Below are 16,800 nucleotides of genomic sequence, written 5' to 3' on the forward strand. Positions count from 1 at the left end.
GTGCTCAATAGTTTAGCGCGGGATAGATAGCTGCAATGGTTAAATTTGTACGTTAATTAATCGTAGGTGGTGGCGCGAGTGACCTATATTCGCATGTGAGTACCTCACACGCTGCATTGTGAGTGATGATGGAGGTGGTGACACGAGTGACCTATACTCGCATGTGAGTACCTCACACGCTGCATTATGAGTGATGACGGAGGTGGTGGCACAAGTGACCTATACTCGCATGTGAGTACCTCACACGCTGCATTGTGAGTGATGACGGAGGTGGTGGCGCGAGTGGCCTATACTCGCATGTGAGTACCTCACACGCTGCATTGTGAGTGATGACGGAGGTGGTGGCACGAGTGACCTATACTCGCATGTAAATATCTCAGTTGCCGTGGCAATAAAGGAAGGGGATGCAGGGGGCGGTAGTGAAGCGTGCAGTGCGCCTGATAACTATCGTTAATTGTCACGCCAATACTAACCATGATGGCAGTTACGGCCGGTTTAAGGCTGGCCGACGAATGTCCAACCTTATGTCAGCTCTGAGCTAGAGGTATAAGAGAAGTCGTTCATAGCTGGTCTTATTTGCCTACTGAGTATTGTACAATTTTTATACGATAAAACATTTATACGAGTAATGCAATTGAGGTTAGATTTGATTGCTGTAGTATGCTGTGGTAGCAGTGATATGCTGTGGTGCTGTGATATGCTGCGATAGCTGTGAAATGCTGCGATAACTGTAATATGCTGTGGAGCTGTGATATGCTGTGGAGCTGTGATGTGCTGAGGTAGTTGTGACATGCTGTGGTAGCTGCAAGTTGTTTGCTGGGGTAGATGTTGCATGCTGTGGAAGCTGTTATTTGCTGTGGTAGTTGTTGTATGCTGTGGAAGCTGTCATTTACTGTGGTAGCTGTTGTATGCTGTGGAAGCTGTTATTTGCTGTAGTAGCTGCAAGTTATGTGCTGTTTAGCAGTAGTTTGTATGCTATGGTAGCTGTGGGTGGTAATCTTTATCAAGCCACTGCGAAGCGATATACTTTTTCCCTTTCTAATTTCGACCAGCGTGATAAATGTGTTTGGAATCGTTTACACGCTCTAGATTCTACCACAGTGGTATCCAGTGTCGACGATTATGTAAGCCTTGCTGGCGTCATCGTTCATTTAATTCAAAATAAATTATAACGGTAACTAAATGAATTTACGAGTAATTCCAATCACCAATAATGGATTACACCCAATATATATTGCAATTAACAATAACGGACAACGCTCAATATATATTACAATCACCAATAATGGACTACACCCAATATATATTCAAATCACCAATAATGTACTACACCCATTATATGTTCCAATCACCAATAATGGACTAAACCCATTATATATTCCAATCACCAATAACATATTACACCCATTATATATTCAAATCGCCAATAACGGGTGGTTTTACTGTGAGTGGTTTTATCACAAATTCCTAGTGAAAAATAATAAAACAGAGTGGTTTTATTATAAATTTTAAATACCGCTATTTACGAATGGATTCATTGTCTAATTGCGCATGCTAAGTTTCCGAATGCGGGCGACTTATGCATGTGAAGTTGCAGTTCTTTCTCTGGCGCTTACCTTTAGAATTTAGAGATAGTAACTTAACGCTGAGGCGCGAATGCTTCTTGATCTTTTATTATTATAGATAACTACGAAAATTTGGTTATTCGAAATGTGTTATCCGAAATTTTGCGCATTATTTAAAAACATGCACATCCAGTCAATTAGTATTGATTAAGAATTTTTTTCTCGGGGCAAAGAATCTCACCGGAAAATTCACGTCAATCAGAACAGAAGTTTTTTGTTACAATTTGTTGTATTGTTCCAGGCAGCACTAGTCATTCATTATAATCTCTATTCCTTTAAGCGACTAATAAACGTCACAACTTCAGTCGCCTAATATCCAGTGGTTTCTCTCAATGAATATTATATCTTGGCACCGGGTAAGTCGCGTGTGCGATCACGCGTCGGCCGCACTCATGAGAGAGCGGGCAGCAGCGGCGCACTCCTCCCACCACGGCCGCCTGCGCGCACTGAGCCCTCGCATGCAGTTACGTTCATTCTATAGTCGCTTGGAGTTCAGACCCAGACATGTAATTGCCAATTTAAGGCGTGAACTCTTTTGGCTCATAACGAGCGTTTTGTGCTGAAACATCTCAGTCTTGAAGAAAATATGTGTGTCGGGTGTTATTATGGCGGGTGTGTATCCCTAGCGTTCGAACGAGGGCATGGTCTTGGTTTGAAATGGTTCTATATAGAATGGTTCGAAGATAAAAGATGACTGCGTATTAAAAATAATATACGTTTAAAAATTTCTTTTTAAAGACAACACTTCCAAAGAATCCAGTATCTCCAATCTTACAGATATACAATGAATTTCTCATTTAATTTTCGAAAATTAAAAAAAAATTATTTTTTAATTTTTTTGATATAGGTATATAAATTTTTTTAATATATAAATTTTTTTCAAAATTATTTATTCTGTTAATTGATTCTGAAAAATTTTTTTTTTTTTAAATTTTAAAAATCATTTATTTTGACATTTAATTCATGCATTGTCTCCAACTTTAAACAAGTGTGCAAAATTTCAGATCGATAGGATAAGTAGAAGTGTATTAAATTTCAATTACAAGATTTGTAGCAGACAGACAGAAAGACAGACAGACAAGAAGTGAAGTTAAAGAGAAGTGTTGTAATAATAATTAATCTCGATTCTCATTCATGTGTGGTGTGAAATTCTGTCTTCGGAAATCAAACTACTTTCATTTATTTTTTTTAAATGAGTCAACGTTTACACATATTGTCTGTACTAAAATTCAACAATTCTCAGATTAATGCTATAAACTGACGGCGTTATCAGAATATTGCCTTGATTTAGCATGAATGAAGCTAGCAGTTCACTCTGTCATTTATTACGGTTCATTTGTTAATACATATATTTAGTTTTAAATATTCACATTGTAAAAATCAAATGTATTTTCTTTTATGAATTTGCATCGCTAAACACTTGATGCGTCTCGCTGGAAATTGTAGATAATTAAAGAAGATGATTATCAAGAAGCAGTCTAATAAAAAATATTTAATCGCTGTTGTTTTTACTTAAATCAATTGTTATTATATTTTTTGCCAATAATTATTATAATAACTAATGAGAATACTTTTTATCACTGATGCAATATAGTGAACAGATATTATGATATTTTATAACAGATGCAATATATTGCAGTGTAATATAGTGAAAAAATATAGTGTATAAATATTGAAAAAAATTAGCAAAATAAACTGTAATGTACCATTTATTGAACAATAATCTGTAATGTACAGTTGTATCCAATGTACATTAGCTCAATAAACTGTAATTAGAATAGATGATGAGCTGAAGGCGCTTAGAATAGGACTTAGAGTCGCGTTCCTATTTCTTCTTCGCTATATTTACCTATAAAAAATATTTCAATAATTTTTTTATTTATGTTTAATTGTATCTATGGTAAAATTTACGTTACTGAGAGTATAAAAGTATTCAATAGTTTCAAAAGATACGTGCCAGTGTTTGATTGAATTTGAATTAAATTGTGTGTATAAAGATAGATTATTATTAGTTTTGAATTGTTGTACAAATCTACGGATGTTACAACCAGTATTCTATTTAATTCCGTTTCCATCTAATTTCCAAGCAAGTTTTAAATCAAGTTTATACTAGGTTAGCCAAGATGGCCCTTTTAAAAAGAGTTCACACACCAACGGCTGCATACACTCAGCTCTATAAACCAGAAACATTATCTACCGAAAGTTAAGTGGCAGATGAAATCATTTCCATCATTGCTAATCTCTTTCCCTTTTATATAATTTTATTAAAAGCCCTCTACTGCCATGCTCCGGCTTTTGTTTAATTTGTGGAAGACTTATGAATAAATTTACAGGTATTAAAAAATTTCATAGTTAAATCAATTTCTTGTTTATCCGAGCGCATTTTTGGGCCGGAGCTTATAATTAAAATTTGAACAACATTGTGTCTTCTAGTCTTAGTTTATTCATTTGTTCTGATATACAACAGTTACTGTCCGAAATGAAAAGAGAACAATCTATAGAAAATTTTGGGTTGGTAACCCAACGCAATCTGTGCCAACAATATCTTCAAATTTCATATAAAATATCATATCATATATCAGATTTAGTATCTCAGTGATGTCGGCGCTGAAGAATAGACCTGGTGGGACCTGTCGCAACATATATTAGTAAATAGTAATCTATATGAATGCGATGTTAGTAATAAAAAACTCCGTCAATGTATTAATGATTACACGAAAACGAATTTCAGTTGAAATAACGAGAATTTATCTAAAACTGAAGGTACAAATAATAATTTGATTCACTTGATTCCCTAATGTCAGTACCGTTTGACCATAGCAGCTGAAGTTTTGCAGTTACCGAATACAAAAATTTTCAACTCCTACCCTCATATTATTGTCCAATTATTCTGATGATTAAAACCGAATATCTTGCTGCATTACCGCCTACTTCACTACTTCCAATCTTATCTTGAATTGAGCCGAATATCTTAGTGCAGTGATTCCCACTTCGCAACTTAATCCATATATTTTAAAAATATATATATATTATATATTTTAATGTGGAAAATCAAATAATTTCGTTCATCTCATTTCATAATATCAGTACCTTTTGCTGTGGTAGCTGCAGAATATATGAAGCAAAATATATTCTGGCGAAAAGGAACGAATGCAATAATGCATCAACTTCCATATATAGTCAGATCCTTCATTCATTCTAATGAATTTAACAGATGCCAGTAATATGCATTATTTCCCACGATGTAGGATCATACATTCACTTTGATGAAGCGAACCAAAGCCAGAAACAATGAGGAAAAATTAATAGTTTTGAAATGTATATTAACGTAGTAAACAGCATTCAATGAATTACGTCAGCCAGATTCTTTTTAATCTTAATACAAATAGGTAAACAAAACTATAGGTAATTAATCATAGATTTTAATTGCGTCAGTACATGACATGAATGCACAACCATTGGGGAGCAGCTGCCTTCAAAACGTCCATGGGTAATGGATCTCACAGCATTAACATCTAGGACGCATGCAACTATATGTTAACACATAGACAATAAGTTTATAATACTGCGTGGTGGATCTGGCGCTAGGAATGACTTAGAAAAACATAGGTTGTGCTCGAGATCGTTAATCACAAATAGACTCCTGCGTCTAGAAATAATTTTCTCGAAATGAACCGGGACAACCAAGACGAGACGAGAAATTTTGGGGAAAAAATAACGGGACAAAGGGTAACATTTGTCACGGAATAACTTTTGAAGCTGGACATGACTTGTGTCCCGGACTTCAAAACTCGTGTAGCGGTGATTATGAAACGATAAGAGACAGATGGATATAAAACGAGACGTTACGTAGCGAGACGAGACATGTCTTAAATATATAAATATGACGTCGAGACGAGACATATTAAATACCGGGACGTCTCGTCTAGTATCGTCACTGTATTGTCCCGGAATTCCCACGGTGTGCTGTAAATTGTCCCGGTTGTTATTGCTAACTGGGACAGACCTTGTTGTCTCGTCTCGAATGGAGAAAAGCACCAAACGCAGGAGTCTAATCACGAACACTCTACGTGATATGGATCCGCAGTCCAAACTCGAACGAATCTAGTCAATTTATGTAGAATATTTTGGCAATTTATATAAAATTGTATCATATTATCGTTTCAATTAAATGATACTCAGCACGAACTTAAGATAGCTTAAATTCAATTATTTTATAATTTTTTCAAGCAACTTGATTTCATACTAGGAGATTTCACATCATGTTTGGCCTAATTTTTTCCGTTGTAAATAACGCTCTTAAATCACTTTCTGTCGACACGATACATATTAGAACAAGATTAGAACAACAATCTATTAATTCTCAAACACGTGAAACATTTTTCACAAACATCTAAAACTTCATCTTTGGTTTGTCTACTAAAATCTAAGATTAAGTACATCTATGTTATGGTCACTTTCGGTCATTGGAAATGATAACTTAGCTAGTGATTTTCACAATTATTTACCTTTAGAATTAATTAGATACATTCGACTTCAATACAAATGCAGACAGTTTACATTAAATCGATTAGGAAATTTTATTTGTCCCGTAAGGAATATAGTTAAGTGTTGAACTTTCTCCTTACAAACAATATTTTAAGTAACCTATATTGGAGCTCAGCAGATTATGTAGAGTTATGGTGATGATTATGACAGTAGTAATGATATTCCATGTTGAGCTTACACAAAGGTTCCCAAGACCGAGCTTTGATCTAGTAAAATGCTTTCGGCCACGCAATTCGACTGACTCTGGTGAACCACTAGTGAAGTTTTCTGAGACGAAACGCCGCGATTGATGCTTTTAGGAGACAATTTTACATTGAACGACTCCACTGACGACAGTTCGACCTCGCATCCACTCATGTTTTTGTGACTCGTACGAAGACTAAGGTCGCTCCCTGAGTAGTGGCTGCCGTTCATACGAGCTCCAGGAGAAAGGCGGGCCCGTGTTCGATCTATCGCAGGATCGTAGCCACGATAAGTCGTACGAAGACTGAGGTCTCTCCCTGAGTAGTGGCTGCCGTTCATACGCGCTCCAGGAGACAGACGGGCCTGCGATCGATCTATCGCAGGATCGTAGCCACGATAAGTCGTACGGAGACTGAGGTCTCTCCCCGAGTAATGGCTGCCGTTCATACGAGCTCCAGGAGAAAGGCGGGCCTGCGATCGATCTATCGCAGGATCGTAGCCACGATAAGTGATGTTGTTAAGCCACATGCGCTCGCGTAGACTGAACTTTCTTTGTTTCGTCGAGAAGACCCCGTTGTTGTTCGCATACCGAACTGACCTGAACCTGTTCAAAGATATAATTAGCTCTAGTTAATGCTGATTGCTGAAATTTATTGCTCATAAATTTTCAAGCAATTAGATTAGTTTTTTAGCGTAAAACTATTCATACCTTACTTGAGAAATAATCGAAAATTATTAGTAACGAATGAAGTTAACACTTGGGTTCTTTAATCCTCACAATCAATAAAATTTGTAATGCTAAAATGTAAAATCTTAAATAGCTTGGATAAATTGCATATTCAGATCATTAAAATAGGTATTGAATAATTCTAACAGTATAATTCTCGAAGTGATATTAATAGCAGTTGTTTGCGGTAGCAGAGCTTGGTGTTATAGAATTTTATTAAAGTAGAAAGAGTGAGGGACCAAAAAATGGCTCGGGGCTGGAAACTTCTATCAAATCAGAGTGCCATAGGAAAGTTGGAACAATTTTGCGGAATTTAACATCGATAAAATTGGTCACGTGCCATTTCTGACCATTTCGCGTGCAGCGCAGTTTATGTCCGGATTATCCCAATAACATGCACCGAGCTTTCTATGCTCTCAAGCCAAATGTATCATAAACTGCATGCATTACATGAAAACATACGTCATGACATGTAGTGCAATTATTCATTTCCAAGTAAACAATTTTTAATTTTGTACGTAAAAAACTGGAAGTAAGATTATTCTTTATTTAACCCTTAATGTTATCGCAGTGATGAGAGGGGAGTTGATTCACCAGGTCTTTTTCATTGCAATAAACGAGCAGTGAATTTTACAGCCCCTCACATCTGTCTACAAATTCTCAAACCTGCCATGAGGCTTTTCAAAGACAAGCGAGAAATTGCTACTAATTTTTTAACTATATTCTACAAGATTAATGCAAGGAATCTTACATGAACGAAGGGCAAACGATTTTCTATACCAGTGATATGCATTCAATGATTCTTCTTTCAATAATTATCTACATCAATTAGTCCCGTTAATAAAGGGTATAGCTCTTGACAGGCGGAATTTTACATCCTAAACATCCGTGCATATGAATCTATCATCGAGCATTCCGTTTCTACCGAGCAGGGCTGATAGATGCAAGATAACTATTTACTACAAGTCGGGAAAGCAACCAGAAACCCTGTTTTGCATACAGCAAGCAATCTGTATTCTTACAATATCAAATACAAGTTCTCGTAAATTTTCCTTTAATGAATTTATTTGAGCCAAAAGTAGGATAATTCTTTTTGATTTATCCTTCTCGTAAATTCCTGCATTTTATTATTCTACGTCATTCTTGTTAAAAATTTCTAGATCTTCAGGCAACAACCAGTCAATGTATAATATTGAATTGTCCAAGCCTGGCTGTTATTCTTACACGTTTAAGTTTAATTACCACCGATGCGATTGGACGAAGATTTATCGACACAGTAAGGGTCCAGCAAGAAGCACATGTAGAGGAGGGTAGATGCCAACGTGCAAATAATATATGAGCGAACCTGAATGAAGCAAATCTTACTGAAGACGAGTTGCCAACACGTCGAGTGTCAGTCATGGTTGTGGACTCGGTGTTGTGGCGGCGCAGAGACTCGTCGAGGGGCTTGTGTAGGCAGGGGCTGCATGGCACCAGAGTGCGAGCACACCAGTCAACCGCACGCAACCTCCTGGCAACAATGAGCCGCATTTCAGGGAGTGTTTGGAGAAATAAAAAGCTGTATTAATTGTGTCAACTTTTGGCAACAATGAGCAGCATTTCAGGGAATGTTTCTAGAAATAGGAGGCTGTATTAATTGTGTCAACTTTTAGCAACAATGAGCTGCATCCAGGGAGTGTTTATGAGCGCATTTCAGGGAGTGTTCGGAAAAATAGAAAGGTGAATTAATTGTGTCAACTTTTGGCAACAATGAGCAGCATTTCAGGGAGTGTTTATAGATATAGAAAGCTGTATTAAGTATGTCAACTTTTGGCAACAATGAACTGCATTCAGGAATTGTTTGTAGAAATAGAAAGTTTTTTAATTGTGTCAACTTTTGGCAACAATGAACTGCATTCAGGAAGTGTTTGTAGAAATAGAAAGCTGTATTAATTGTGACAACTTTTGGCCTAAATGAGCGGCATTTCAGGGAGTGATTATAAAATGGAAGGCTATATTAATTGTGAAACAATCTAAAATGCAGTAAACTGGCATTATCTTCTGGCTTGATCCGCGGCAACGTTACCTCCTAATCGTGACTTGTCTTCAACTTCTCGCGCAATGAGTCATCATCGACGAAAAAAGTTGATGAGGAAAGTCAGAGTGTTTGGTGCAGTCGAACAAAGCCTGATGTATGCTTTCATAGAATTATATCTTAAGAAATCGAGATACAATCGGAAGAAAATGGGAAAATGTAGAGAAAAATTCTTAAATTAACCGCACTAAATGAAAATATAAAAATATGCAATAAATTTACGAATTAGACGTTTCAGTCGAAAAGGTTTTTTTTAATTAGATAATCGAAAAACTTTTGAGAATTGTATACATTCTTGTGCCGCAAAAGTGGTTTGAAAACTTTATAGACAGTAAGAGAGGGCCAAAAAAATGCAAAGTGATTTCATTTATGTAAAACGAGCGTATAGGTGCAGAAACGTGTAAGCCAGGTAATCAGAAGTATTAAAAAGCTAGTGCAATCGAACAAATTTATTTGTCAAATAATCGGAAATTTCCAGAACGAATACGTATACAGGTTCAGAGATGTGCTTGTCAGCGAAATGCTTTCTTTGGAGATCGTAACTGGAGTATAAGTACTATCAGTGCCATTGCTTACTTCAGATTATCTGATTGAAATGGTCTAATTTGTCAATGCCTCCACTAAGAAAATCGTATTCTTTATCATGAAAACAAGCAATCAGACTGAATGGAAGAGTAAAAAACCTTAAAATATAAGAAATAGAATCAATTTTCCAATTGAAGATAGCCCGCGACGGTGGTATATCTCTTGCACTGTATTTAAATAGCTGGAAAGCAAATATTCCAAAAAAGCTGTTACTACTGGAAGCAGCTAAACGCTTTCATGCTACCAATGCTTTGAAAAATGTGAGTCACTGCATAAAATTAACATTCAAAACATATATATGGTTCGATTCTTCCAACAAAGAACAAGAATGGCCAAACGTATTCAAAGATGCCGTTACTATGAATACTTATGCAAAGCCAGTGCAGGCCTGAAGAAGATCGCGAGGAAAAAATTTTGTCGAAATAAAAATTTCGGAGAAACGATCTTATGCTAGCTTCGCAGACATAAATTTTCGTTTTGACTGTTGGAATTTGCGTTTCAGGAATTGATTTTTGATATCATATTGAATTTTATGCCTTGGATAAAGGATCCTCCGTTTGCTGCGTATGCCACGTGCACAAATTATTTTGAAATTTTTCGCTAAAAATTCACAGAAATGAATATTCTATGCAAACGAATCACATATGAGACGAGAAACCTATTCTCATATGAACAAAGCCTGAAGCCTCGAATCAACGAAAGGTTATTTCGGGCGCCCTGATCAATGCGTGACCAAAATACTGCCCTTGGAATTACGAAGCTTGCGAAAGAGATTGATGACTTTCCATGCTCCAGAAATAGCAGAAGTGAAATTGAACTCAGATCAGTTTTGTGGCCGCTTAGAATCACCACGATGCTTGCTGATGGTTTTTTCTAAACGCCACAGAAAAGATATTTGTAGTTGATTATTGAAATCTCACTCTGACTGTGCGAAGCCTTAACCTGGCGCTTTAATTCGAAATATATTAAAATGAGAATTGTTTGCCTTCTTGGATGACATTGCCATACATTGGACGTCGGTAATTAAACCAAGCATCTTGTGTATTTTGTATGGATCGCGCATATAGTACGCGCTCGGGTAGACTTGACGATCGTATATATAGGCGATAATATAAGCGCTCACAGCCCACACCTTGCGTCTGTTCTCTAGTATCACCTCGACAACTTATGAGCGTTTAGTTTTTTTTTCAAATAAAGGGTTCATATACTGGCAATGTACCTGAAATCCTACAATCATTATAAAAATTATGTGAGGGCTCAGTTTATTTATCTGGGCCCTACTTATTGAATGCTAAACGACTCAGCATTTTCGGGCGCTAAATAAATCATGCATGCATTATCTGTATTTTTAGAGATTTTTATTTTTTTTTGTGTCTAAGCAGATTCTCAAAATAAATAAATTTCACATAGAATAAATTTCATACAATAAAATCCAGTGGGTAGTATTCAGGACTGAACGGCCCACCTGTTCAAGGTTATTTGTTAGGTACTCCAAAACAGAAGCGGCTTTGAACAAAAAACAGTGAACTCATCAGCGTTCGTTCGTGAGCATTAAAAACCATGAAATTTCGATCAATTTCTCGATTTTTCCAGCTCTGATGTTGGTATTTTGCATTGAGGTAAATTGGTAAGGTATTGGTAAAGCCCACTCAACATGCACGGATCCAATATTGGTCGTGTTTGAGATAGCGCGCCTGGTCTCGATTGAATGTAATAGAAAGGTAGCGTTTCTAATAGGACACTGCAGTGGTTCTCCAGAGCTGAAGTTGATATTAATTTTACAGCATCATAGCCAGGATTGCCTAGATCCATTCGGCTCTGATTCAAAAGGAACTTCAAACGTGGGCAGACATCACTCGAATTTTTTGCTCTGCACCTTCAAAAGAAAGTCGGGAAAAAGCAACGCTTCAAATTTCAACGAAGGCTCATAGTCACGTTCGAGCTGGGTTATTGGAACTGGACGTTATAATTGAATGGTAAAACTATGAAGACTTGCTTCGCCTCGGTTCAGGGTCTCCCACAGCTTCATATGTTCTCTAATTTGTTACTCATTTGCTCATTGAAGTCCTTTTTATTTGTGTGCTAAATTGTAGTTGCATTTGTACGTCCCTTATAAGCGTATTATTCACTCACGTAATTTACGTTGTGGTATTTTATTTCTTAACAAAAGTAGATCAAAACTGCAGCCATTGAGCTCGCAAAAATAGTATTGTTTAGAACAAAAAAAATTATCATTCAAAGCCAGGAACGAAATTTGATGCAAATGTTGCAGTCTGAGTAATGCGAAAGACTATGCAGTAGACATATTATGATAGTCATCACAGGTGCAACTATCATGAATGATTATTAAGTACCAGTAGCTGTGTATTCGTAAATAAATTAATGTTGTGCAAAAATCTTGAAAATATCGTGATTCTGAAGCAAGGAAAGTAAGTAATCGACGCAGCAAAAGCCATCAATGGCAGGCAGGACTTACAAAGGAGAGCTTCGGGAGTGCCGGCATCCGGCAAGGTCTAGAGAGACATGTCCGACATATAAATTGAGCTTGTCTGTATTTCGGGCACAATATCAACTTCATCATAACACCATGCATTTATCTAAGAACATTACAGGATGTATTATAAAATAAAAACCGCCCTTGCATGAGTTAAATATCGTGTCTTAAATTCAAGCGAGTAAGGCCTAGATTTGAACACGCATCAATCAAACAATGGCTAAGGTACGGTTGAGAAACATTTTAAGTCACATGATTAGAAAAACATTTTAAGTCACAAAAAATAAATAATTCGCTGGGCCTTGAACATGTTAACAAAGAATTTAACATTCAACCCATTCAAGAATTGATAACAAAGCACGTAAACAGGGACTGTTTTTCATTTCATTCAAAAGGAAAATTCATATCATCGAATGTTGAATCGAACCAATTAATTAGTTCAATAACCGAACAATTGACTTATGAAACAGTGAGTTCTAAAAATATCGATGGAAAACCGCGAGGCAAAAGCTCAAGATAATTATAAAAGGATCATGGAGACTTTCAAACAACCTAATTGTGTTTGAATGAAAGAAATCGAGGACATTATTGTGCTCGAGAGATTGGCACGCTATTTGTAGCGCTGCTCATTATGAACCGCTGTATTTTTTTATTTTATAAATAAATGAGGTTCCTGGAAGCCTTACAATGAAAGAAGCACTAAAAGTTTGACGGAAGTTTTCCATCAGCAAATACATTCTTTGCCTATTATAGAACCGCTGATAAAATAAGATTTGTTCTTTAAATTCAATACTATATTTCCGGCAAGTCTGTAGGAGTAATATAATAGTTGATGGATGTGTATACTGAAGTGATAAAACGGATACTTATGCGAAATGCTGTGGATGGTTCCTGAGAATATCATCGGTTCAAACACGTCCCACAAGATCGTACCAAGCAAGTCTAGCGGTTATTTAAAAGTAAAGAATTAGACGCATCATTTACCGATAAGCATTTATATTCCTAATGTCCCAAACAACTTCCGTCATTTGTTCGAGCACTTAATTGAGATTTCTACAATTCCTGGTTGAAAACTATCTGCTCATCATTTACATACATGAACGATTTATTCTAAGCAATTAGCGACACATCATTGCAAGTATTATCATATTCATCACGTAAGACTACTAACCTGAGATTCCTACAGAGCCTGGTATAGAAACAACGGATTTTTTACCTACATCGACATTTATTCTTAGCATTTGGTGGCAGATGATTGCAATTAAATATTGATATATTCACAAACAAAGACCACATACCTGAGATTCCTACAAAGCCTGGTATAGAAACAACGGATTATTTACCTACATGGACATTTTATTCTTAGCATTCGGTGGCAGATGATTGCAATTAAATATGGTCATCTTAATGAAGAAAGACCACATACCTGAGATTCCTACAGAGCCTGGTATAGAACCAGCAGATCATTTACCTACATGGACGTTTTGTTCTTAGCACTCGGTGGCAGATGATTGCCATTAAATATGGACATATTCATGAACAAAGACCGCATACCTGAGATTCCTACAGAGCCTGGTAGAGAACCAGCAGTAAATAAAGGGATTGGCGGCAGAGTTGAGGGGAGCCAGGGACTGCATGAGGGTAGCGAGGGCCAGGTTGTTAGGGGCGAGACCGAACACTTGCAGCAAGTCGAACACGATGTACGGCGACCAGCATAAGATGAACACTGCACATCGTTGCATTACGTAACAGATGATTGCAATCAAGTATGGTCATATAACAGTTTTGTTCATTTCTCAGTCTGAATAAATCAAATTCCCCGGTATCTCTGTGATTTGAAAATTTTTGCAATGTTTCATAATGAAATACATAGATTATTGCAGAGAAGAAAACCTACTCATAACACCAGGATTCATTTTGTTATTCGTATTGAAATGAATAGGAAGGAAGCAACACAGGAATTTTTGCGTTTGAAACTCACCAAGTAGGTCACATCATTTAAATTTCTGGCTAAAATTCCCATGTCAAGTTTAAAAAAATTCTTCACTATTTATTTTTCTAAAAAATTTTACAACATAATAAATTTGTCATGAAAATTCCAATTTTAGTTGTGAAAATCCAATGGGTATGTTAACATTTAAAGTTAACTGCTATTGTGCTGTTTACTTCAATTCATCTCTCTAAAGTTTGAGATATTAAAAGAAATTCCTAACTGTCAAATCATCACAGATGTTTTCAGTCGAGGTCTCATCTGTGAATATAAACTAACGCAACAGAAATATTGATGTTTCCTTATGAATCTAACTTGGTTGCAAATACTTTAAGCTTGAAGAAACCCGCGGTAAAAAGTTTCTACAGATATAAGTTGATTAAATTTAATATTTTTAATTAATTTAAAGCTCACCTACGACAATAACTAAGGTCATCTTAACGGTCTTGACTTTAGCTTTCGGGATGAGGCCTCGGGAGCTGGCGCGCCTGCAGTCATCGTCTACATACGCCGCTATGCCGTTCTTCTTGTCTCCCTCTGTTCCATCCACCACAGTTACCATAATAATAATAATTTTAATAATAATAATAATGATAATAATACTAATAATAATGATGATTATAATAAAAATAATAACAATAATAATAATAATAGTAATAATAATACAAATAGTTTTTCAGAGCAGCGTAGCACTACTCGTGTTGGCAATTTAATCGTGCAATATCATATAGCTGTAGCATTATGACTACGATTAGCAAAAATATCAAGTGTTAACTGTATGGCCAGAAGGTACTCTGTGTTATGTGGTCCCACAGTGCATATTATATCGATGTTACAAATTACGTTTTCAAGGACTTAATTTCAAACTCAAAAATAGATAAACAGTAAAGCCGTTAGAAGTAAAAGAAATAAATAATAAATAATTTTAAAAAATAAATAAATAAATAAATAATTTGGAAGGAAATACATAATTGAATTACTTTACATGAAAAATTTAACAGTTAAAATAACAGGAAAATTGTTAAAAGTATTTCTTTCAGATAGTATTTTATTGCTCAACGCTATTTCTCAGAGACAAATAGACAGGAGATTTTTAACGTTATTCATACATGTGGCAAAATATAATACAGATTGATATGTGAAGAATACCCTCTGATTAAGTTCTCATACGTGTGTGCGCGGGGCTGTGTGCGACCATGAGACGACTCTTGCTCCATATGGTGTGTACGATGACGATGTAGCAGCAGCTGATGAGGGCACACGGTATGATGAAGACTGTGAGTGCCACGAGCACCATGTACACCTGCCATTGCCATGGCTCTGACAGCGATATCCAGCACTGCTTCATGCCTGAACATCACACTTGGTTTATATTTAATAGAAATTATTTACATTATAATTAACAACTAACTAGTCAAATGTAATTCAACTGCCACGAGTACCATATGCACCTGACGGTGCCACGGCTCCGGTAGCGATATCCAGCACTGCTTCATGCCTGAACAACACTCTTAGTCTTTATATTTAATAGCAATGATTTACATTAAAATTAACAACTAACTAGACACATGTACTTCAACTGCCACAAGCACCATGTACACCTGCCATTGCCATGGCTCTGACAGCGATATCCAGCACTGCTTCATGCCTGCTTACCACAATTGGTCTTTATATCTGATGGCGATGGTTTAAAGTTGAAGAACTCGATAGTCGCATACATACATAAAATTTAACTGTTCTGGTGCATATATGTAGATATTTATACTTTAAGTTTTATCCGCTACTTTTCTGAATAACAATCAATGCAATCTTCTTGCATAAAATAGAACTTTACTGTTTCATACATCATATTGTTTCATTCATAAAACTGCCCGGTAGTTTGTTGACCTCCTCGCGTAGCTCAGTTTTTCTCGCATATACCCCAGCACAACATCATAGTCGCATATATATCTCTGCATCGTAATATATTTTCTGAACATTCTTGAAAATAAGAAAATTCTGCGATGGCCAATAGATCCCAAGTTTTAGTTATCCTTGTTATGGTAATCGGTCCATCAAAACAAGTTACAAGCAAAGAGGTTTGAGATCATCACGCTCACCTACAGCCTCTAGAACACGGCAGCGTTCTTAGTTAAATCCTGGAGTGGCATCCCGAGTGGGCGCTCAATAGCGAGCGATCTTAGCGGGACGTGGCTTGCGCGTGTAACATGCCTTGCATACACTGCTAAATTACTGGCATGCAACTTAATTTTTTCAATTACTGGCATGCCACGTATTTCACAACTTCATTTCTTCAATTACTGGCAGTGGCATGCCACGTATTTCACAACTTTATTTTTTTCAATTACTGGCATGCCACGTATTTCACAACTCTATTTTTTCAACTACTGGCATGCCACGTATTTCACAACTTTATTTTTTCCATTACTAACATGCTACGTATTTCACAACTTCATTTTTTCAATGCTTTAGTTTAACTTTGTTTGATTTTGGTGGAATTTAAAATTAAAGAAGACCGTATGAGTCTTGCCATGATTCGTTGCAAAAAATTCATTACACGTATTTTCGACTTAT

At 36.4% G+C, this 16,800-nt stretch overlaps 1 protein-coding gene across 1 annotated transcript in view; it reads right to left on the reverse strand.

Moving 5' to 3' along the window:
* Positions 1-5,306: 5,306 nt before the first annotated feature.
* LOC108666673 (cardioacceleratory peptide receptor) overlaps positions 5,307-16,800 on the reverse strand; it is a gene marked incomplete at its 5' end in the record, with an annotated part of 30,497 nt that continues 19,003 nt past the window's right edge. Inside the window, 5 exon segments of the mRNA XM_047883133.1 lie at positions 5,307-6,960; positions 8,429-8,593; positions 13,791-13,962; positions 14,641-14,763; positions 15,397-15,576. Of these exon segments, the coding sequence (XP_047739089.1) occupies positions 6,348-6,960; positions 8,429-8,593; positions 13,791-13,962; positions 14,641-14,763; positions 15,397-15,576 (1,253 nt within the window).

This window comes from Hyalella azteca, unplaced genomic scaffold (assembly GCF_000764305.2).
Source record: "Hyalella azteca isolate HAZT.00-mixed unplaced genomic scaffold, Hazt_2.0.2 contig12078, whole genome shotgun sequence".
Classification (NCBI taxonomy): Eukaryota; Metazoa; Arthropoda; class Malacostraca; order Amphipoda; family Hyalellidae; genus Hyalella; species Hyalella azteca.